We start from the raw sequence: 25,275 nt of genomic DNA on the forward strand, positions 1-25,275 counted from the left end.
TGTTCACTTTCACTTGGCTCTGCTGACAATGAAGAATCGTGCAGTGGGCCTGGGTCCTATTAGGTGTCTAGCCGCTGCTTCCCTCCCCGTAATGCATTAGCGGGTGTCACGGGAGTGATAACATTAACATGACTCTTGGTCTGCAGACGGTACTGAATAGCGGCTCCGCTCATCAGCTGCACCCCGGGCAACTTCTGCAGAAACAGAATGATACACTGCAGTTCCCATGCTAGGCAGCAGTGAAGCTGCTTCTTCAGAGACAGGGTTTGACTATGTGAGCAGGGCTGCTCCCAAACTCCTCGTGCTTCCCAACTCTAATATACAGGAGTCGCCACTGGTCCCAGGGAAGAAATGTAAACCTTCCTCAGGGTGAAGTGGCTTCTCACTTTAGAAAACTCATCCTGGAGGCCGGGGCAGTGGAACCTTGGGTCAGGTTCTTATGGGATACATGTGAAGACCTGGGTTCAGATCCCCAGAGCCCGGATGCAGTAATGCAATCCGTTAGCCGCAGAGCCCGGATGCAGTAATGCAATCCGTTAGCCCCAGAGCCCGGATGCAGTAATGCAATCCGTTAGCCCCAGAGTCCGGATGCAGTAATGCAATCTGTTAGCCCCAGAGCCCGGATGCAGTAATGCAATCCGTTAGCCCCAGAGCCCGGATGCAGTGATGCACATCCGTTAGCCCCAGAGCCCGGATGCAGTAATGCAGTCCGTTAGCCCCAGTGCTTCTGCAACAAGACGGGAAGTAGAGACGGAGGATCCCTGGAAGTTCACAGGAGCAGCCAGCCTGATGTGTACAGCAGTCAACAAAAGTCAGTGTCTAAGGCTAAAGAGTGAGGATCAACATCCGAGGTTGTTCACCCATGCACCATCACACGCATGAACACATGCGCACAAACACCACTGTCCTCTGACCTCCACCCATGTATCATCATCACACGCATGAACACATGTGCACAAACACCACTGTCCTCTGACCTTCACCCATGCACCATCACACGCATGAACACATGTGCACAAACACCATTGTCCTCTGACCTCCACCCATGTATCATCATCACACGCATGAACACATGTGCACAAACACCACTGTCCTCTGACCTCCACCCATGTATCATCACACGCATGAACACATGTGCACAAACACCACTGTCCTCTGACCTTCACCCATGCACCATCACACGCATGAACACATGCGCACAAACACCACTGTCCTCTGACCTCCACCCATGCACCATCCACACACACATGAACACATGTGCACAAACACCATTGTCCTCTGACCTCCACCCATGTATCATCATCACACACATGAACACATGTGCACAAACACCATTGTCCTCTGACCTCCACCCATGCACCATCCACACACACATGAACACATGTGCACAAACACCATTGTCCTCTGACCTCCACCCATGCACCATCACACGCATGAACACATGTGCACAAACACCATTGTCCTCTGACCTCCACCCATGTATCATCACACGCATGAACACATGTGCACAAACACCACTGTCCTCTGACCTCCACCCATGTATCATCACACGCATGAACACATATGCACAAACACCACTGTCCTCTGACCTCCACCCATGTATCATCATCACACGCATGAACACATATGCACAAACACCACTGTCCTCTGACCTCCACCCATGTATCATCATCACACGCATGAACACATGCGCACAAACACCACTGTCCTCTGACCTCCACCCATGCACCATCACACACATGAACACATGTGCACAAACACCATTGCCCTCTGACCTCCACCCATGCACCATCACACACATGAACACATGTGCACAAACACCATTGTCCTCTGACCTCCACCCATGCACCATCACACACATGAACACATGTGCACAAACACCATTGTCCTCTGACCTCCACCCATGCACCATCACACACATGAACACATGTGCACAAACACCATTGTCCTCTGACCTCCACCCATGCACCATCACACGCATGAACACATATGCACAAACACCACTGTCCTCTGACCTCCACCCATGTATCATCACACGCATGAACACATATGCACAAACACCATTGTCCTCTGACCTCCACCCATGCACCATCACACGCATGAACACATGTGCACAAACACCATTGTCCTCTGACCTCCACCCATATTCCATCACACGCATGAACATATGTGCACAAACACCACTGTCCTCTGACCTCCACCCATGTATCATCACACGCATGAACACATGTGCACAAACACCATTGTCCTCTGACCTCCACCCATGCACCATACACACATACACACAAATATACATGTATACACACAAGAGACGTTTTAGTTCATCATGGTTAAAAACACTGTAAAGCTGTTTTAGGGACAAATGAGACTCTGCAGTTACATATTCTGTGTTGCTGAGAAGTTTGTACTGTGGGCTGCTCTCAGTACTCAGTATTGACGATAATTATGCAGCCCTATGACCTCGCTCTTAGGAGCCTCATGCCTAGACCGCTGAGGCTGAAATTTCTCAGTGTCGCCAATGTCCCTTCAGATGATTCAGAACAGTTACGGCCACTGTGACAAAATAGCCACTGGTACTTTCCAAGGACGGTCATGCAAAGCCGGAGGAGGGGAAAGAAAACCGACCAGGGACCAAAACAGTTAGGAAAAGCGGTCACGGTCGTTGCAGCACAGGAAGAAGCAAAGTTATGAAAGGGTGTGCTTCTCCAGCTCCCTCCACGGCATGGGAGGATGACTTCGGTAACACGTGCCCCAGAGCTGCTGCTTCCATCTCTTTTATAAAATCGGGGCCTCTGCTCGTGCTGCCCTCTGCCCTAGCCCCCTGTTTGATTCACCACCGGGAACTGTCACTTCAAGACCAAGAATATTCTGATGCACTTGGGAAGTTCTTCAGTCCAGATTAGAAAGAGACCGTGTGGGACCTGCAGGTGGTCCTGGGAGAGCATCTCGGTGGCCTCCCTTCTCCCATTAGTCACAGCCAGAGGACTTGCCTTCCATTTCAGGGGCTTTTAGGGGGAAAACCAAAACCACAAAACAACATAATGCATTCTCATTGTGCTTAGTATGGGAGGTTTATGTCATATGTAATGTCTCCGAGGGCCACTCCTTTCCATGATAGAACTGAGGCAGGAACATGCTGAAAGAGGACTTTACTGAGCCAGATATGGCAGCACACACCTGTAATCCTAGCACTTGGGAAGTCGCTGCAGAAGAATTCAGAGTTCAAGGTCATCTTTGGTTACGTATACTGTGTAGCTGCTTGAGACTCAGTAACCAAAGGAAAGTGAGGGGGTGGTGACTGGCAGGTAGAATGTTAGGATACAAAATGACACAGCCAGTTTCTCCATGGGACACCAAAGGGATCTGCATACAATTACAATCCGTCCTGTTGCTCTAGGTTAAAACTGCCAGGGAGTTTCTCACTGTAGAGAAAGTCAGACTCTCAGCTCTGATTCACAGGCCCGGAAACCTCAGCCTCACTGCTCCACCAGCCTGCCCTCATGGCCCTCCTCCCTCCGCCACACATCCAGCCGTGTGGCTGAGTCTGCAGGTGAAGATGTGGTCAGATAAACTGAGGTACACTGTCAGATCTCACTGTCCTTGACGTCCACCACTGCCATCATGTCTCTGTCATCATCACCACAACCCGCGGGCATCTCTTCCAGGAACTAGCAGCACAGTGTCTAATTCTGTTAGTGACTCACTCCTGGTCCGAAATGCCCTGACCGCCAGTGGCCCCGTTGGCACGCACAGATTGCTGTGCCCTCGTGTACACCCAAATGGAGGGGTCGCAGAATTCCCCGCCCGCTTGTGTCCTCCACCGTGCTTAGAAGGACCATGTGTCGGGTCTGGGTCACCCCCTGCTCCGTCTCCAGCACCTACTCCTACTGTGTGGATGAAGGACTTACTGTAATCTCTGCTCAGCCTCCATCCCAGCGGCCAGTGTGTGGAGCCTCATTTCATCTCTAGATGGCATTGCCCTTCTGTCCTTGGCATTCTTCTCACTGATTTCTCATGTCAGACGAAATTCCAGTCCCGGGCATGGTGGTCCCTCTGAGAGGATCCTTTGTCAGTGTGTGCAAGGATCATTGCTTGGCTTCTGCACCAGAAGTACAGGCTCTAGCTGGACAGTTCATTCTGCAATTCAGCGGGGGCACTGAATAAATGGGAGCCGTAGACAATGCTGTGTGGACCAGAGTGGTTGGGAAGTTCCTAGAAGGTCAAAGTTGAATGTGGATCTTAGGAGAGGTGGATGAGATTGGCTGGAGAACTCTGTGGACATCAGGAAGGGGGATCACTGACCATGTGAGGGGTGCAGTACTTTGGGATTGCATCAGCAGATCCGTAAAAATGAGTTGCCTGCTGTGATGTTATTTACACAAACTTAGGGTAGAGGTGACTTCTGGGAAGAGTGATATTAGGTCCTGCTTATTTGACTAAAAGGTGGTTTAAGACCTGTCATTCTCTGTGTGGGTAGGTGGGGGAATGGGTACACACACACACACACACACACACACACACACACACACTCATGTACCCATGCCCATGGAAGCCATAGGACAAACTTAGATATTGTCCCTCAGGCACCACGCTTTTGCTGTTGTTAAATAGTCTCTCCCTAGCCTGATACTCACCAGCTAAACCAGGCTGGCTGTCCAGCGAGCCCCAGGCATACTCCTGACACCACCTTCTCCAAACTGGGATTGTAGGCACACTGCCATTCCTGGCTTTCCCACATGGGTTCTGGGGGGTCAAAATCAGGTCCTCATGCTCGTGCAGCGAGCACTTGACCCACTGAGCCACCGCTCCATTTTCCCTTAAACTACAGATGAAAATAATAGTTCTCTGTACATTGAAAGGAAGTTGATGAACGCCCAGCAAATCGGTAAGCTGTGTGCTCCTCCCAGGCATGGGTGAGGCTGAAATGTTTCTTGGGTGGTTCGATTTGAAGTGAGTTTTCTGGTTTTGATAATTTTGTGTATTTTCTTTTTATATGTGTGTCTATGGGGACTGGTCTCTCTGGCTTTGGCTTCCCTCTGGATATCTGAGGCTTTGGCTTCCCTCTGGATATCTGAGGCTTTGGTTTTCCCTCTGGATATCTGAGGCTTTGGCTTCCCTCTGGATATCTGAGGCTTTGGCTTCCCTCTGGATATCTGAGGCTTTGGTTTTCCCTCTGGATATCTGAGGCTTTGGTTTCCCTCTGGATATCTGAGGCTTGCTTGTAGTTTTTAAACTCCTTGTACTTCTGGACAGCGAGAGGTCCACAGAAGAGGGCTCATCACTGCTCCTGTCTTCTGCTGGCAGGACCCTGCAGTTCTGAGGTGACAGAGATGCCCATATGGTGAAGGGACCTATGATCCTACATCCTACAAGAGACAAAGCTCTCTAGAGGACCCATTCGCTCATTAATCTACAGTGGCTAATCACCTCCACATACCCTTAACCGAGGACTGATGATTACGTTTCAACACGGGCTCTATTGGAGGCCCAGAATGCTGTCCTCTGAGCTGAGGGTATGTGGACTGCCACACAGCTATGAGGATGAAGGGAGGTGGCCTGGGCCTAATGCCAGCCCTCACTGCTTAATACCTTCAGTAAATGTTCAGTCAGTTCCCATGGCCTCGACTTCCCTGAAGAAAAAGGCAATCTTACTGTTGTAGGCTCCCTGTTCTAGCCAAATATCCTCAGGGGACTGTTGACTCCACCACCTACGTCTTGTTTAAATCGCTCTTCATTTCATGTGGTGATAAATCAAACAATACAAATTTATGACGACGAGCGCCTCTCCCAGCCTCATGCTCAGTCCCTGACATGGCCTGCCTAAATCACAGCCATGTCCACCTCGGCTGTCCTCTCCATAACACTTAATGGGAGATGGCCTGTCCTAACAGCGATTTAATGTGCTATTTAGGGACTGTCTGGTTAGAAAGATGACGCTCTAGGTCACTGCTGTCATTCCTGACTTCCCCTCCCACTCTTCCCTGCGATCGTGGTGAATGTACCAACCTCCAGCAGCTTCTTTCAGAAGCGGGATTTGGATGACAGCTATTCCAAGGATCCTCTGAGGCTGAGGAAGGTGACGCTCCTCAGAGTCACTGCCTCTTGCTTCTGACAGCTGCGCGCTTGTGTTACCACAGCAGTGTGGTCCTTTTTCCATTTATATTTTGTTCTGCATCAGTGATTTGCCCCAAGTGTATTCTGAAACAAAATCAGCTACTCACTCTGCACCTACTCAAACGTCTTTCCAGACCAAGCCTAGGACCCGCCATCTTCTCAGGAGCAGGATGCCAGAGGCTGTTGATTTTAAAACTAACTATTAGTTGCTTCAGAGGTTTTTTTCAATGTCATTTTCAGAGTACTATATAGTTGATGTAGAAAATGTAGTGATTATACATATAGGTTTTTTAAAAAAGGAAGGCGAGTAGGGAAAAATGTAAAATACCTGGAAACTCCACCATATGAAGCATTTGTTAAAAATATTTCGTAGTTCAGATCAAAGAGAATTTATTTCCATAACTTATAATTAAGAATTTATTTCCATCATTAATAAAGAGAAACTTCCAGGCCTACATAGGAAGACCCAGACTCAGGGAGATTCTAATATGTCTCCCATCCCTCACATGCCTGCATCTCCAGCGTTTTTTAAAAAAGTTCTTTAAGATGGGGTCTCCTATAGTCCAGATCGGCCTCACACTAGCCATGTAGGCAAGGATGACCTCAAACCCATAATCCTCTCAAGCACTGGGATGCTAGACAAGCCCTCTGTTACCTAAGCTATACCCCCAGGCCCTGAACCTTCAGCTTTTATTCTGTGTGATTGATCATTTACTATATACCCGGCACCATGCTCATCTTTGGAGGCATAGTGGAAAATACACTAAAATATATGAAGGGAGGTTGTCTCTACTTTATGAAAGTTGGGTTCCAGTGAGAGGTAGGTATGCATCAGTCACGTGGAAGATAAAATACAGACAGCTCAGGGGAAAGTGGTTCTTAGAGGAGGTTTAACAATGGCACATGCATGGTAGGGGTGAGGGTTGGAAGCTCACAGAAGTGTCCTTCAGGGGGCAGGGGTGGAACTGAAGGCTGAAGGCAGGGCATTTGCTAAGCAGAGGAGTCAGAGGAGAGAGGGGGTTCAGGATCACGCTGGAGAAGAGAGCAGAACTTCTCTGATGGACAGGTAGGGCTGCGGAGCCAGGCCCACTGCAGGGCGGGCTTCACAGGTTGAGAAAGGACTCTGTCCAGTGGGGAGAGGCCTGGTGGGCTCCTCTTAGATGCTTTGAGATCCTAATCAGAGGAACGGGAAACCAGCCGTCAGCCCAGGCTCCACAATGGAAGCTTGTTCTGCCCGTCACACAGGCCTTTGTCTGTGCCCAATGCCTGTTTCTATCTGTGGCAATGACCTCAGCTAATGACCAGCAAACAAGTACCTCCCACACAAGGTGTGCAGCCACCTCGTTATGCAAATGGCTATTGGTTCCTCTGGGATGTTCCTGCCTCTCCCAGAAGGCTGTCTCCTCCCCAATTGCTTTCTCACCTTCCTAGCCTGCACAGCACTGCAGAGAAGACATGCCAGAAGGACACACACATCCTAGAGTCCCTTGTCCTCTAGCCTGCAAACTTGGGGGAGAGGGAAAAGGCAATGCCTTCATCTCCCCCAAAGAGTCAAAGTTTACTGTGTAAAATGAACTGAGTGTCTATGTTTCTCCTTTAGAGTCTTCCTGTCCTCTGAGCTCTCAAGTGGCTCCCGAGATTAGTTTATCCACATGAACAGAGAACTTGATGGTTCAGGCAGTGGGCCACTCTGGCAATGAGGCATGCCGAAGGGCCAGGGAACTTTTTGTAAGAAAGACAAGACTATGTGATATGTCCTTGCAATAACTTAAATAGCTGCTCTCTACACTTAGAGTGAAATCTGCACTTAAACCATGCCATTAAGGTCCCACATGATGTCATTCCCCCCTCCTTTAGGACCTCATGCAGTGTGTACCATGAATCTTTGTGACTCATTCCAGCGTGTTCACTGCCCACAGACTCTGCACTGGAATACTCTTACCTAAACCTATGTGGCTAGCTTCCCCCATGCCTAGTGACCCAAATTAACTCTTGCCTCCTTCTCTGTTCCTCCCGTGGATGATCACTATCTGGAATTTTGTGTTCGTAAGCCTCTGCAGGAATTTAAATAGCATGAGAACAGAGATCTTGTCTAACTTGTTCAACATCATATCTGCATAGCCTAGAACTGTGCCTGGTGTTTAATACATATCTGTTGGGTGAATGGGCGGATGGACGGCAGTCTTCTCATGCTTGGATTACTATCAGGTGGACACATGACTTCGTTTATTCATGTGCAGTAGCAGACATTTACCCCACTGAAGTGATTGCTGAGAAAGTATCTTATAAAAGCATTTAATCGTAAGCCATCACTGGGGCTAAGATACAAACAGAGGCACTCCATCACGGCCCTGAAGGAGTAATAGTATTACAGTAGCCACCGAGGAAAGAGTAAAGAGACATGGGTCCACAGAACACAGGTCAGCTACACTCGAGAGGAAGACATGAAGGGAGACAGGCCCATGCGTCATTCCAGGAAGAAGCCAGGCAGAGGACGAGGAAAGATGGTCAGCCTTGGAGGTGCAAACAGGGCAGCAGCCAAGTGAGGACTCCAGCCAGGGTCGAGTATCCAAGTCTGGATGGAAGCACAGGTTTAGTAAACTGTAGGGACCTAGTATTAGCACATGATGGGAGAAGGTGAGGTCAATTAGTGAATGGAGAGAAAACCAATATTCAAGGGCTAGTCACAAGCATCACCTGCAGGGATACTGAAGAGGGACATGGAATGGATGTGAACTGATACAGTTTTCAGGAAGGTATTCCAGGGTCCCCTCTCACTGCTGCTCTTCAGATACCCAGGATGGGAGAGCTCCATCCATTCCAGGGGTGGCAGAAACCTGTTGGCAGAGGCCACTTGTTCGTTCCTGGCTTTTCAGTCCCGAAATAGACACACAGAAACTATATTATTTGTAATACTTTTTGGCCAATAGCTTAAGCATATTTTTAGCTAGCCCTTATATCCTAAACTAACCTATCCCCATTAATCTGTGTTAAAGTTAAACCTTTCTTTTCATTTAGACAGAAAAGGGGAGGTGATGTGGGATTCCCTACTGTATATGTATTGCTTTTATTGATTAATAAATAAATAAGCTGCTTTTGGCCAATGGCTTAACAGAATATAGCCAGGCTGGAAAAGATACATACAGAGAGTAGGCAGAGTCACTGAGAAGCCCTGTAGCCCCACCAGATACAGATGTCAGATGGAACTTTACCCGGTAAGCCACAGCCACGTGGTGATGAATGGAGATGGGTTAGTTTAGGATATAAGAACAAGCTAGAAATATGCTTACACTATTGGCCAAACAGTATTGCAAATAATACCGTTTCTCAGTGATTATTTTGGGTCTAAGCAGCCAGGAATGAATGAGCAGCTTCCCCATCAGAAGCCCAAGAGCACCTATTAGTCTTGAGTTTCCTGATTCTTCTGCCTCTTAAGAGTTAAGCTTGAATTCATCCTGGATCTCATCTCATGTGGTGCCCACAATCAAAAGAAGAGCAGACACACAGCAGAGGGGCCCCTCTGTAGCGGCTCTCCCTGCATTGTTCTGAAGTCAGCAGTCAGAGGCCTGTCATTCAGTCTGTTGGTCATGCCTTCCCATCAGTCTTGACCAACTTTACCCTTCCAACACTGTGGCACAGGCTTCCTTTTATTTGTAAATGTGCTTTTATGTGTTAGGCGTTCCCACCAAAACCTGTCTGACTGAGGTTCTAGCTTCTCATCTCTCATTGGTTGCTGGCTAAGGTGACCAAAACTAATCCAGACACAGACCTTCTTCCAGAGGCATTCTGGATTAACAGATGGCAGAATTGGCCCTGGTATGTCATGTGTGTATGCACACACGTGCATGCTGGTTGTCAACCTCAGATGTCACTCTCAAGAGCAGTCCACCTTATTTGGGGGATAAGTTAGCTTACTCAGTGGAATTGACTCGCTGGCCAACGAGTCCCAGGGATCTGCCTATTTCTGCCTCACCAGTGCTGGGATTCTATGTACAAACTACTACACTTGGCTTTTTTTTTTCTTTTTGGTTTTTCGAGACAGGGTTTCTCTGTAGCTTTGGTGCCCATCCCGGAACTAGCTCTTGCAGACCAGGCTGGCCTCGAACTCCCAGAGATCCGCCTTCCTCTGCCTCCCGAGTGCTGGGATTAAAGGCGTGCACCACCACCGCCCGGCTACACTTGGCTTTTTACGTGTGTGCTGGAATCAAACTCAAGTGCTTTACCACCTGGGCGTCTTCCCCACCCCACACCCTACTGTGCCCTTGCTATCTTCTTTAATCCTATACAGCTCATCACCAACCAGATGGAGCCTGGTAGCCCTCAGCTTTATCTGGTCCCTCTATCATTCATTCACCCTAACTCTTCAGCAAAGTCCTTCTAAGATGACGACAGAGATGTGTAGAGCTCTCTTTTCATGAATTGGGACTGGACCATAGCTTATGAGTCCTCTCGGTGCTCACAACAGCCCATTGAACCGCATTCTGATCTCATCTGCACTCTGAAGATAAATAGACCATGAGAAGCCAATAAGTTACCAGGGTCACACTGCCAATAAAGGAAACACCCAGAGCTCGAGCACAAAAGCCAGCAGAACCGGGGTCAAGATTTCCCGAATGAAATCCTTCTAATTTAAGTGAAAACTGTTCTCTTCCTCTCCCCCTCTATCTCTGCAGTCTCAGGAGGAAGTCTGTGATCTGCTTCATGCTGCACCCTTCCAGAACATCCTGCCCAGAGTCTATATCAAAGGTAAGAAACCACCACCACAGGGCTGGAGAAATGGCTCAGTGGTTAAGAGCATTGCCTGCCCTTCCAAAGGTCCTGAGTTCAATTCCCAGCAACTACATGGTAGCCCACAACCATCTGTTATGAGGTCTGATGCCCTCTTCTGGTCTGCAGGCATACACACAGACAAGAATATTGTATACATAATAAATAAATTAATTAAAAAAAAAAGAAACCACCAGCAGCAGAGACAGCCCTCTTGCATTCGAATTAACACTCAAGAACATACAGTACGGTGTAAGTATGGACACAGTGTGTGATAGGATGCACATGGAAGCCAGGACAACCTCAGGTGTCGTCTTTACCTTCCATTTCATTTGCAACAGGGTCTCACTGTGTGTGCCAGGCTAGCTGGCCTGTGGGCGTCTAGGAAATCTCCTACCTCTACCTCCCGTCTTTGCTGTGGGAGTGCTGGGATTACAGGTGTGTGGCTCTTTGTCTAGCTTTTATATGGTCTGGAGACTTGAACTCAGGTCCTCACACTTCCCCAGCCCCTGTCTGTGCACACATCCTAATCCCAGTCAGCTCAGACTGCAGTCATCCAGGAAGGAGTTTAATGTTTTGGATGCCTGTGGAATCATTAAGGGATTAGAGATGGCACTGCAGGCATTGCTCCTTTGAAGCTAGACTTACTCTGTCATTCAATCTAGCCTCGGTTCAAACTCCTTGAGTGACAGGGAGCTCACTGTGTCACGAGACAGATGCTTCTGTTACTGGTCCAAAACCACAGGGGGGTAATCTCCTCCCATCACAGTCTCCAGAGCCAAGGAGGAAGGGCTTCACACTCCATCCTAGTTTGGGGACACAGTGACAGCATCAGGTCCTCTGAGAAGTCGTCCTGCCCTGGTCACAGAGTCCTTTTCTGTTCCTTTGCCCGTTCTGCAGAGGGAGAGCGCCTGGAAGTCCGGATGAAGCGCCTGGAAGCCAAGTACGCCCCACTTCACCTGGTCCCCCTGATAGAACGGCTGGGAACTCCTCAGGTACAAACTGTGTATCACGGGCCTAAAGGACCCTAAGAATGGGACATTTGGGGCTCAACCTCCCCATTTTACAGATAGGGAATCTAAGGCACAGAGAAGGGATGAGCATGCCCAAGACCATCAACTGGAGCAGGCTAGAATGAGGTTTGTTTCCTCTAGGGCTTGAGTTCTTTCTTCTCCCAGGGTCATGAGTTGTGCTAAGAAAGAAGAAAGAATACTTAAAACAATACTCATCACAACCCTGCCAGGTTCCAAGAATTCTGCAGCACTGTGTATCAAAATTAAAAGTCCACACTTTCCATCTAGGTATTTTTCTCGAGAAACTAAAAATCATGAGAAGTTGTAGTTTGTTGGCTCAGGCGTTAGCTTAGTAGAATGTGCCATTTTATGTGAGCACTCTGGACTTGAGGATGCAGCATTATTAAATGCATAATAATGGAAAGGAAAAATTAAATCTAAGCATCAGTCAGTGTGACTAGATCTTAAATTCACGTTACATTTCACATACGGTTTTTTAAAACCTGCACATACCAAGAACATGTAAGTGAAATATCCCCTGAAAACTCCTGGAATGTTCCAAACCCAATGTTTGTAGTTACGGTTTCTATTGCTGCAACAAAACACCCTGACCAAAAGCAAGTTGGGGAGGAAAGGTTTATCTGGCTTACAATTCCACTTCATTGTTCATCATTACAGGAAGTCAGGGCAGGAACCTGGAGGCAGGAGCTGATGCTGCTTACTGGCTTGCTACCCATGACTTGCTCAGCCTGCTTTCTTATCGAACTCAGGACCACCAGCCCAGGGATGGCCCAACCCATAATGGACTAAGTCACTAAGAAAATGCCCTTAGAGAGGCATTTTCTCAACTGAGGTGCCCGCCTCTCTGATGGCTTCAGCTTATGTTGACAGAAACCCTTCCAGCACACCAGTTCACCCCGGGAAATTCTGAAAAAAGATGGAGATAGGAACTAGGTGGGAAGATGAAGAATCAAAGACAATTTGAGTTTTATCTATAATGTTCTAATATTGTCAGAGCTGCAAGGGCTCATGATGAATCTGTAAAAATTAACTTTTGAAAAATGGTGCCAATTTACTGAATTGGGTAAAGGAAGATTCCTGCCTTCGGAGCGCTTAGATTCTGTACAGAGGCAGGACAGATGAGAAATAGGGGAAGAGTCACAAAAATGTCTATTCCTGTCTCAAGTGGATTTCAGTGAGCCTCCCATTGGGAGGTAAGCAGGGGTGAGGTGGCACAGGACACCGTAGGGATGGCCCAGCTGCTTTGTGTTGCTGGCCACACTGACTACCATAGCAGTTCAGGATTTAAAGTCACCCTTAGACTCACGTTCCCTGCTGGGATATCAAAGTGGTCAGAAGAACCCACACTCTCGGCAGAGGGCCAGAGGTAGCTACTCTCCCAATGCCAAGCCCAATCTGCACAGGTGTCAACTGAGAAGCCACCCATATCAGGCTCCCACCGGAAACAGTGACTAACTCTAGGAGGAGTTTTGGGTCTTTGGCTCACAGCAGAGAATTCGGACACTGGAGAGAGTCTTCCCACTTTTTTGGCAGCAGAAGTTGAACAGAGGAAATTCTCTAAGATGATTTCCTTTTAGGGAGAAATCCCCCAAGCTGGTGGCCTGCCGGCGTGCCTGCTCCTTGCAGGGTGTCATCCTGCAGGAATCCAGCTTCGTGAGCCCGGGGGGCTTGGCATGTGTTTCCACTCATGGCTGTGCATTCCTTGGCCATTCTGTGAACACCATTTCCTTGGGACTGACAGAAATCCAGTTTATCCAGTGTTGAGTAGTTAGCAAACAGGAGCTGGTGAGAGAGGCCGTACCAGTTTGATAAGTTGCCTCCTTCTCAAGGGATATTCTAGCACTACAGTCAGATCAACCTGAATGTAGACTCGGGGGTTAGTAGGGACTGGGAAAGGAGGATGGAGGAAAGATTGTAGGGTAGGATCTAGGTACATGTGTGTAGATAATATGTGGGAAAGAAGACTAAATTAAAAAGGAAAACTTGGGGGCAGTGAGATGCTCAGTGGATAAAGGCACTTGCTACCAAGCTTGCCAGGCTGAGTTTTATCCCAGGACCCATATGAGGGAAGAAATGAATGATTCATGCAAGTTGTCTTCTGGGCTCTATACATGTTCCAACCACACATGTGCACACACACTAAATGTATACATACATAATACTAAATACAACTTCATCGACCCATAGACCAAAGTAAGTGCTAACAAGTTGTGAAAACTGAAGCTGGCCACCAGGTCTTCTCTCCACTAGGATCTTGTGTCGTATCTGGGTCAGTGACAGGAAACGGTTGTGGCAGATTTAAACCAGGGAGGTCTGAGCAGTGTGGCGTCTGCATTTTTTCTGAACAAGCTGAGGTGACCTGGTTTTCATCCAGCACCATTGTCCTAGCTCTACCCTGGACTGTCACATAATCTCATACGAAACATTTAATTTCCCCGTCTTAATTTTCCCATCTATGAAACAGGATGGTAGCTGTTTCATCTCCTTAGCTGGCCTGCATTTTAAAATTAGTGTCTTTTAGACTGTGTAATGCCACTGGCAGCTGGGAAGATAATTTCCATGTTGGCAAAGGGTCGAGGCACTCTCAGAGAAGGAAGGTGCCTTTGCTGATATTCCACTTGGTCTGTAGCTGTGCATACCTGTTCTCTGAGTTCTCCTGCACTTTCAGGGTTCAGTCTTTGGATTGTTACAGAGGAAACAGCAGGAAAGCCTGGCCACATTGATACATGCAGAAAAGTTAGCAAATTTTTCACACACACGCACACACACAATGCGGTAGAGTCTGCATTTCTTTACTGTTAAATAATAAATCAGAATTCCAAAGATGCAAAGGGCCAAAGGAAAGAATACTGAGAAGTTATGCATGTGATCCGGTGTTTCATGTAAGAGCTAATTTAAGCACCATTCTCCACACAAGAGAACAAGCCACAGACTGGCCACGTTTGCATCAAACACTGGGTGGGCTTTTTTTTTTTTTAAATGTAAAAAGAAAATGAGGGTAGACTGGTCATTTACTGGGCGAAGTGCTCTCCAAGCAAACATGAAGACCTGTATTCAGATTCCCAGTAGCCACATAAAAGCCACAGGTGGTGACACACCTATCACCCCAGCAATAGAGGAGGGGACAGGCAGTTCAGGGGCTTTACTGGCATCCAGTTTAGCCAATACAGTGAGTTTCTGGTTCAGTGACAGATCCTATCTCAAAAAAATAGGCAAATAAATCAGATAAAGATACCCAAAACTACAGCCAGGCAGTGGTGGCACATAATTTTAATCTCAGCACTTAGGTGGCAGAGGCAGGTGGATCACTGAGTTTGAGGCCAGCCTGGTCAAGAGAGTAAATTCCAGGACAGCCAGGGCTACACAGAGAAACCCTGTCTTGAGAAAATATTAACAACAAAAATGTACCCAAAGTTGACCTCTGACGCACACACACACAGAGAGGCAGGCAAAGCACACTTGCACACACATATGCATTCATGCACACACAAAATGATATACCAAAAAAAATGCAAAAGCAAAAACTCATAAAAAAAATGCCACCAAACAGAAAAAGTTCAACATCACCAGCAGTTTGAAGAACCTGCAAGGTCAGGGTAGATCTCATCTCGCCATTTGCTAACGGCCTTTCTCTTTAGAGCACATTGGCTAGTCCGGTGGGAGTAGAGGCATGCGTTTCACCTGGAAAGTTATCGGGGCAACTTTCTTGAGACTCACTACCACATAGCAAAGGCCTTGTTAAAGTAATTGCATGCCCTGACCTCCTCTAATTCTAGGACTTGTCATCCAGCAGCATGACAGGCGACAATGCCCACAGAACGTTATGTATACGGGCAATTGCTTTAGGATGGCCCCCAACCCTGAAGATTTGTGAACAACTGAAAATAACCAGCAAGGGTAGAGAACTGAATTCGTTTATCAGAGACTGTTTTTAGATAGTCCTCTAAAATCCATGGCACTGAATGTATTATGGAAATGAGTTTTTAAATTAGAGATGTGCTAGATGAAAATATGATAGAGATGATCTGGTATATACATGCATGTATACATATTCATAACTGCAAACATATTCATAACTGCAAACAATATTCATATATCTGTATTTTTGCTGGGTAATGGGATAAGTAGAATTTTTTCTTACATGTTACTTAAATTTTTCCTCCAAATTTTACCTAGTGAATGCATATGACTTTTATGGTTCACAGAAAGAAAGGGAAAGGCCTCTTTCATTGGCCATGGTGGATGGAGAACTGGAAGTCAAACCGCAGGTTTTACAATGCCATTGGCCAATGTTTCTACTTACCCACCCCCAAGCTAGGATTCTCAGTCACTGCCTGGATAATCAAACAGACAACAGATTAATTAGAATAGCAGAAGTCTCTCAATTTGCTGATGAGAACATACATGGGTCCTTTGTTTCCTGGGCATCTCCAGGGTATCAGTTGTTCCTCACATGTAGAGAGCTGAGCAGAACGGTAAACACAAGAGAACAGAATCAAGCACCAGGTTTATGATATCTTAGAGTGCTTTTTCTAGCTACCTGTGGCAGCATGAGCGATCTCCTGGGTCTGTCTGTGGAATCAAGTTGATTCGCCATGAATTGGGGTGACCTCCCCACTTTGTGTTTCAAACACATATACACCAACTCTTCTCGAAATCATTTTCTTTCCAAGGCCTTTTCGCTTTGTAGTTGTCATGACAGCACTCATGGCCCACATTCATCACTGGCTATACTTCCCGATTTATTTTCTTCCCAGGGTTTACTTAGAGGCTGCCCTCTTTTTTTGGGGGGCGGGGGAGATCTCCAAGAAAGAGAACATTGAGGGAGAGGCCAGGTGGTACTCCAATCCTCCCCCCCCAAAATGCCCTCCCCCACAATCCTTCCTCCCACCAGGAGCTGATCCCATGTCTGTCCTGCGAATGTGGCTGTCTTAGAAGCTAGCTTTCTTTAGCTTTGTTCCCAGACGAGAAGACCTGAGTTTGACCTTAGATTTTTAATATGTGCTTTGCAGATGGCTTTCAGCACCTTTGCGCTTAGATGTTTTCACTCACAGCACAGAGAGTTGGGCAAGGCGGCCGTGTGTTTGATGTGTCTGTGTGCCTGTCCAAGGATTCGATATGCAGTAGCCAGGACCAGATGAGAAGCCTGTTTGAATTACTAATAGAGACCATTTGCCATCGTTGAAGAGGGTTTCTAACTAGAGAAAATCACTCTGAAGTCAGTGGCAAATTTAAAGCAGTAGCATACGCTCCTTCTAGCACATTCCACTGTACAAAACTATTTTAAATGTGAGAAGCTCACCCATTTCCCTCAGCCCATCTGCACCCACGACTAACTTGACTCCTGAAATGTTTTCTATGCGTGCACACATACCCCACCCATGTTCTGTTCATCCGTGGAGTTGTGCTGGTGTTCGATAGGATTGTAGTAAATGTCATTTTCTCCAACTTGCCAAATTCACTTCATAAATTAACTTGCTGATCTAAGTTACGTTGAGCAAAATCCAAGCTTTGTACCTTTCCTTGGCTATACCTTTAAGCCTCAGCTTTCCTCATCGGTGAAAGAGAGATAATAACAGACCCACAGAATGAACAGAGCCACTGCTCATCAGGAGCCACTCTGGTAGTGTTACGTTGTAGAGACACACTCCACTAGTGTTACGTTATAGAGACACACTCTAGTAATGTTACATTGTAAAGACACCACACTCTAGTAGTGTTACATTGTAAACACATACTCTAGCAGTGTTTCATTATAAATAGGACTTCTGACTTTATGTACCCAGTTACCCATCTTAGCCTCTCCAGTGCCTTGATTACAGGCACATGCACCATTCCTGGCTTCTTTTTCTGTTTTCTGGAAGACAGAATTTGGGTCCTTGTACTTGCACTGAACCATCTCCCCAGCCCCAACAAGCCTTTGAAGCCATAAGGCATCCACGCCCTCTAGTTCTTACCCACCGTGCCCTGCTCTGGGCAGGGTACCAGGTTCTAGATGTGACTAGCACAGACACTCTCTACTTTAGGACTCGCTAATGGAGGTGGGGCAGATGGGATCTCAGATGTGGTTGTAATGTTTAAATATCCTTCCCATCCCAGCAAATCGCCATCGCTCGGGAAGGTGACCTGCTGACCAAGGAGCGGCTCTGCTGTGGCCTGTCCATGTTCGAAGTCATCCTGACCCGAATTCGGAGCTACCTGCAGGATCCCATCTGGAGGGGCCCGCCACCCACCAATGGCGTCATGCATGTGGACGAATGTGTCGAATTCCACCGGCTGTGGAGCGCCATGCAGTTTGTCTACTGCATCCCTGTGGGGACCAACGAGTTCACAGCTGAGTGAGTGCATCCCCCAGCTACCTGTCCTCCAGTTCTGTCATCTCTGGGGATGCCTGGGGCTGGCCAGAAAGGAGAACAGGGACTGAAGGGGCATGAACAGAAATACTAACCATACTGGTCATTGTGCCAGTGCTAGACGTGGCAAAAGCGGGCTGTTCTTGGCCTCCAGAGGTTGAACGGGCCAAACAGAATGTGGAAGCACAGAGGCCAAGGTGTCACATGGAGCAGGATGCAGACACCAGAGAATGGAGCTGGGTGAGGTGTCAGATCTGAATTCACAGACTAGAACTGATCCTGTAGCCATATCTGGGATGGGGTCTGTGAAAGGGACTGGGAAGTTCAGGAAACTGAATGTCACCCTTGGGAACCTCACCATCCACCTCACCCCACTCTCGGAAAAGAGGAGCCTTTGGATCCCCCAGTCCCGTCAGAGAAAACAGGAGCAGAGCCCCCTTCTTTCTGCATCCATCTAGCTTCATGCTATGAGCAGTGTGGCAGAGGTGACCAGCTGGTCCCTTTGGATCCAGTGACAGTTAAGAACGGGGTGGGGAGGAACTGATCTGGGTTCCCCGAGGAAGTAACGCTAGAATAGGAAGAGAAAGACCAGCAAGCCATGGGGGTTATGTCCTCCCAAGCCTGTGACAGAGAAGCAGGGGACCACCCCAGGGCAGCCTGGGCTACTAACTTCTGAACAAAGAAAATGACATAAGGGCCACCCTACGGTCATCCACGTGTTTCTTAGGAGTTGAGGCCAACAGGGGGGCTTTATGAGAGCCCCAGAGATACTCCTGGCCTCCTGTATGAGTAGTATCTGATCCCTTATAGCCCACCATGTGGGTCTCAGAGGCTGGTTAGAGTTGAGGAAATGGCTCAGGGCAAGCTTTAAGGACCAGAGTTCTGCTCTCCAGAAGCCATGTTTAAAAGCCAGAGGAGGAGCTGGAGAGATGGTTCGGTGGTTAAGAGCACTGTATTGCTATTGGCAGAGGTCAAGAGTTCAGATCCCAGCACCTATGTTAGATGTTAGACGGTTCACACTTACCGGCAAGTCCAGCCCTAGGAGGACCCGTTCATTGCTTCTGGCCTCTGCCTCCTGTGGGAACCTGCGCTCGTGTGTGCACATCCATGCACAGACACATGATTAAAAATACACAAAGCCAAATGAGGTGCTATGCACCTGTAATCCTGACATTACAGAGGCTGAGGCAGGGGGATGCCTGGAGGCTCCATCCCCCAGCTAGTTTCCCACTGCATTGGCAAAGCCACATTTAGGGAGAGACTGTTTGAGAAAGTAAGGTGTGTGTGTGTATGCGCGCACACACACACACTCACTCATCTGGCTGTGTTCTTTGTGAAGTCACCTTTTCCTCCAAGCTGACTGTTATTTCCTTGGGCTCCACACCCCTCTGCTCATTGTGTAACCAGAGTCCCTGGAAACAACCGAAACCCACACAGGAAAGGTCTTATCCCGAGGGCAGGCCCCCTCGACAGCTGTACCCCGGCTTTGGAGACAGCCTTTCTTCTCTGCTTCTCCCCCTTTCCCTTGCCTACCTCCAGGCAGTGCTTCGGTGACGGCTTGAATTGGGCAGGCTGCTCCATCATCGTCTTGCTGGGCCAGCAGCGGCGCTTTGACCTGTTTGACTTCTGCTACCATCTGCTGAAGGTGCAGCGGCAGGACGGGAAGGATGAAATCATTAAGAACGTGGTAAGCAGATGTGGCTGGCCTGGGACGCCGGGCCTGGCAGCAGGCTGTCTTCAGGACTGAAATGGGAAAAGTGCTTATGGAGGGTGATGGCTATGGACAGATGCTCAGAAGTTGGGGGCCTACTTGGAAAGGGCCTGCCTGTAACATGCTGTGATAGAGTGGGTCGCCCTGAAGGCAAGTCTGAACTTCTGGTCTCCAGTGTCCCTCCCTTGTCCCAGGCAGACCCTGCTGGTCCACAGGGTCTGGACACTTGGGTCATGCCAGGCCCTGGGAGAGGATGAGTGCTGTGAGAAAACAGAGCCCTTAAAGTAGACAGTCGTGATGGAGACAAGGTCAGAGTCTTCCCAGGAGCTGGGGCTTGGGCCAGGTGTAGGATTGCCGGCAGCGCACGGGACAGGTGGCTGGACAGATTCCAGACTTGAGGAGCAACTACCACACAGCGCTGAGCCATGAAGACACGTGTGTAGAACAAAGGATATGGCCAGGGGCCAGGTGAGGAAAGGAAGTAGGAGCCGCCTCTCTCTCTCTCTCTCTCTCTCTCTCTCTCTCTCTCTCTCTCTCTCTCTCTCTCTCTCTCACACACACACACACACACACACACACGGTTTTTAAGAGTGGCGGTCATCGTAACAAACCATTTCCAAGTACCCAGTTCAGTGTTACTTTAAATAGCTGCACAGTGTCTTGCACCTAACTTCATCATGCCCCAGGTATTTCTCCTGTTGAAGCTCTGTGTCCATTTAAATCACTCCCCAGTCCCTGGCAACCACTTTTCCTTCTGTGTCTATGACTGAGTGACACTGTATCTGTCCTCTTTGATCTGCTTATTTTGTGAGACTTCTCCCTGTTACAGTGCATCAGAATCCCATGCATTATGGTTAACTAGTACTTTATCTTACACAAAACACAACCCGCTGGTGGACCCTTGTGTTGTGTTCACCTTTAGGGACTGGGAATAACGAAGTGTGAACTCAGGCATCCACCTGAGTCTCTCCCTTCACTTCTTTGGAATATACACTCATGAAGTCTAAGTGCCGGGCTGTCTAGTAATTCTCTTTAATTTCTTGAGGAACGACCATACTGTTTTCCCTAATGGATGCATTTTTATAGACCTACAATAACACTCAAGAATCCCAAGTTCCATGTATTATTGGGCCTTTGCGTATCTGCTGTGGAGAAATTGTCTTAAGTCTTTTCTCCAATTTTTAGTTTCAACTTACCTTTTCTCGCATTCTTCCGTCCTTTATAAACATTCATGTGTGTTTGGAGGAACATACCTGCCACCACACCATGTGTGGGGGTCTGAGGCCAGCTGACTGGGGTCAGTTCTCTCCTCCCAACATGTAGGGTCTAGGAATCGAAACAAGGTCCTCAGACTTGGCAGCAGGTGCTTTTATGCACTGAGCCATCTTACTGGCCCAGGATCGCAGCAGTTTATGTATTCAGAACATCAGCTTCTTACCTGTGTTACAAATCCCCTCATTCCATTGGTGATATCCTTTAATGCCCCGAAGTCTCCATTTCACTCTGCGCTAGCTGCCAGACCCAGCATCATGAGGAGTTATTCCTGTGCCTTCCTCCAAGAACGTCATAGCTTGACTCATACTGAAGCCTTTTATCCATTTCCAACTTATTCTTGTATACAGTCTATAAAATAAGGCTCGGCATTCTTCTGCATGTCAGAATCCGATTTTCCCAGCATTTGTCGCAAAGGTTGTCCCTGGCACACCCGTACTTCAGATGGCCTTGTCATCCTATTCAGAGCTGATTGGCCCAACACATAAGAGTTTGTTTCTAGCCCCACAATTCTATTTCCTTGGTCTACATGATGGTTCTGCACTGTCTTGACTATGGAAATTTATTATAAGCTTTGAAGCTTGCAAAGGTTATCGGTAACCTTCAGCGTTTTATTTGGGAACCATAGAGAAATATGTTTTTCTCTTTAAAAAAAAAAAGAGAATATGGGCTGGAGAGATGGCTCAGAGGTTAAGGGCACTGGCTGCTCTTCTAGAGGTCCTGAGTTCAATTCCCAGCAACCACATGGTGGCTCACAGCCATCTGTAATGAGATCTGGTGCCCTCTTCTGGCCAGCAAGCATACAGATAGACAGAACACTGTATACATAATAAATAAATAAATCTTTAAAGAGAGAGAGAAAGAGAGAGAATATGACCATCGAAACATCAAGAACGTGGATCCAGCCCCCTCTTCACCTCTCCCTTTGCTCCCATCCTAACCTAAGCATCCTCATCCTTCTACAGCCCCTGAAGAAGATGGCTGACCGCATCAGGAAGTACCAGATCTTGAACAATGAGGTTTTCGCCATCCTGAACAAGTACATGAAGTCTGTGGAGACAGACAGCTCCACCGTGGAGCACGTGCGCTGCTTCCAGCCCCCAATCCACCAGTCACTGGCCACCACCTGCTAGGCCGAAAGTCCTGCAGACAGACCTTCAACCTGGAGGAGGAGGAGAAACAGGAGAGGGAACACAGAGGTCAGCCTGCAGCAGGTCCAGCTGACAGTGTGTGGAACCGGCCTGGAAGGAAAAGACAACTCCCCCAACACATCTGGGCTCCTGCATGTTCTCCCATGATAGCTCCATGGTGGGTTTCCCATAGTGTAAATGAAAAACAACAAAAACACAGGGCAGTGCGAGTTTTCTTCTTCTTATTTTTTTTTACCATAACTATATCTAAGAGCTACTGTTTCCATCCCACGGTTCCTATCCCATCTGTGATCGCTTCCCAGGACACTTCCCACCATCACAGGTTCCTATCCAGTATCCATATGTGACCCAGCACTGTAGTCTTAGGGGCTAAGACAAGAAGAGTCTAGCCATAGCAGAGATACCAGCCTGACTCAGTTGTGTGCCTCAGCTTACTGTGTTGTGTGGCTTCCCCCTCCAATTCCATGGTCACATTGCTTCCTACTCTAGATGTTAGGGATTCAATCACCAAGACTTGACCCTTGGTGAATCACAAAGAGATTTCTGACTGTCAGGGCAATAGATGATGTTGGCCAGAACCTTTTACACTCTCCCTAAGAGCCACCCTAGCCCCTCCTTTGTAGAACAGCCCTAGAGAGTCAAAAAAGGATGCTTTCAAAACCATATCACACCGAGTTGGGACTAGAGGAAGAAAATGGCCAGGCCTACGGTGTGGAAAAGTATCTGTCAGCACAGACCAACTTCAGATTCCAAAGGAGAGCTGTTAGGCCTTGTCGCCATGGTGGGAAGATGAGATACCCCTGTTCCTCATGCAGAAGCTTAGCTCTGGACCACATGGGTAATGGACATGACGGTCACGGCACGACACTTACCACTAGCTGGTGACCCACTTAGTGACTTCCTAACAGATCCTCATCCAGGAAAATCCCACGAGAAGGGAAAACGTTAGGGGTGACTTCAACAGACACCTTGGAGACAGGAAGGCAAAGGACAGCTTGTCAGCAAGCTTTCAATCCCGAGACACCCCCCCTCCCCCCAAAAAAGAGGTCCTTCTTTGCGCAAACTGGACTTTTCGTCATGTCTGCTGCTGAAAGATTCTTGGAACATTTTATTCTTTTGCTCTCAACTTCCTGGTCTCTTCCTTTTGCACACGTTCAGTGCTGGAGTGGAGATTCTCTCACAGGGGTATTAATAACTTCTATTTTTCCAGACTACTTAAACCGCCCCCGTAGAATCTGCCCATGTGGGATATCTCTAAGGAGATGGCCGTGGCTCCATACAGAGCTAGTCTTCTCACCTGCAGAGGGAAGCCACAGTCCTGAGCCCCCAAAATGTAGGAAGTGGATTATAGGTACTCCACCAGCCCAGGGAGGAAGGGAGAAGATAGAGGACTAGCCAGCCCCTCCTCCAGGGAGGTGATTGACACCCATCACCGTTTTTAATCGCACAGAGAACAGTGGAGATGTGTATAACCAACACTTTGACCGATGCAGCCATGTACTCCACAGTGAGGTCACATAAATCAGAGCCCTTGAGGGTCAGACACTTGAGTGTTCATTTCTGCGCATGCCTCAGGCCGTCTAAGTCTGAATCTCTGGGAGTAAGGCCAGAAGATCCGCATCTGCGGTTACTCTGCTGCACACCCCAGATTCAGAGCCCTGGCTGTAGCCAGGACAATGCCGCTAACTCCAGGCTCTGGGGTCTTTCTAAGCAAGAGCCAGCATCATTTGTAGTGTAGGGACGTGGTCTGAAATGGAAGCTGGTCAGTCCTCCTGCCTGGCACCACCTCTTCCTAGTGTGATCTTTTTTCTCCTTTAAGGACCATAGATATCTCCACCTCCCAAATTTCTAGTCCTGCCTGAGAATAGTACTCGACTCTCCGATAAACAGGTTTTATACTCTAGAGTTCACTCTGAGTGCTCCATCGCTGCTCCGTAGAGATCTGGCCCGTCCCTTCAGGAGTTTACCCTTCTGGCTGCTCATCCTTTCCATCCTGCACTCGTGACCCCAAACGTTGACCCTCTGGGAAGAGCCACAATCTCAAGAGATTTGATCCCAGTAAATTGAGGTCCTCACTTGGAGGGCAGAGCTCTCTCTTTCATTTCCTCCACGCTTGTCTGTGGACACCGCACAACTTCAATGTTTTCTCTCTAGTGGTCCTTGCCTCCCTCTCCACCTCTTTGACTTTTTTTTTAAATGTATTTAAAAGTCAAGAAAAAAAAGCTTAGATTTTAAAATGTTTTAAAAAGAATTCTGTTTCAGAAACTGTCAAGTGTGTACCATATTTGTATTAAGAGTTGTTGGGGATTTTTGTACAATGAATTTACATTTATTTATGGTGAACTTATATTTACGCTCGTGATCAAAAGATGTTAAATTCTTAAATCATATTTGCTATGCAGCTGAAGATGATATTTTGATTTGTATTTTGGGGGTACCTGTGTTTAGTTGATAAACATTTTCATCTCCATTAAAACCGCTTCCAAACTCGTCAAGCCAGCATCTCTGTCCTGATTTCTTGGCCACCCTGATCTAGAGAAACTTAGGTCTAGAGAAACAACCTGAAAGAAAAAAATAGAAGAAAATTAAAATATAGCACATATATTCACTCTAAATTAATGAGTCATTTTGTTTTCTCATCAAAGGAACAGACCTTTAAAAAATAAAACTGTCTTGGGGTCTGGGGATTGCTCAGTAGTTAAAGCATTTGCCGAGTCAAGTATGAACACTCAAGTTAGGATCCCTAGAAACCCACAGAAATGCCTGGTTGGGGAGCTTATCATCCATAATTCTAGCTTCAGAAGGCAAAGCAGTGGACCCCCAGAGCATGGTAGCTAGCAAGACTAGCCAGATTGCCGAGCTCTGGATTTGAT

General features: G+C 47.7%; 1 protein-coding gene across 2 annotated transcripts in view; it reads left to right on the plus strand.

Annotated features, from left to right (window-relative positions):
• Positions 1-24,897, plus strand: part of Cyfip2 (cytoplasmic FMR1 interacting protein 2) — a 122,830-nt gene extending 97,933 nt beyond the window's left edge. For both annotated transcript variants that reach the window (XM_075992862.1, XM_075992863.1), the window contains 5 exons: positions 10,788-10,860; positions 11,782-11,876; positions 18,015-18,253; positions 19,808-19,955; positions 22,217-24,897. In XM_075992862.1, the coding sequence (XP_075848977.1) occupies positions 10,788-10,860; positions 11,782-11,876; positions 18,015-18,253; positions 19,808-19,955; positions 22,217-22,384 (723 nt within the window). In that variant the 3' untranslated portion in view covers positions 22,385-24,897. The remainder of the gene's footprint in view (positions 1-10,787; positions 10,861-11,781; positions 11,877-18,014; positions 18,254-19,807; positions 19,956-22,216) is intronic.
• Positions 24,898-25,275: the final 378 nt, after the last annotated feature.

The sequence above is a fragment of the Microtus pennsylvanicus genome, chromosome 11 (genome assembly GCF_037038515.1).
Source record: "Microtus pennsylvanicus isolate mMicPen1 chromosome 11, mMicPen1.hap1, whole genome shotgun sequence".
Taxonomy (NCBI): Eukaryota; Metazoa; Chordata; class Mammalia; order Rodentia; family Cricetidae; genus Microtus; species Microtus pennsylvanicus.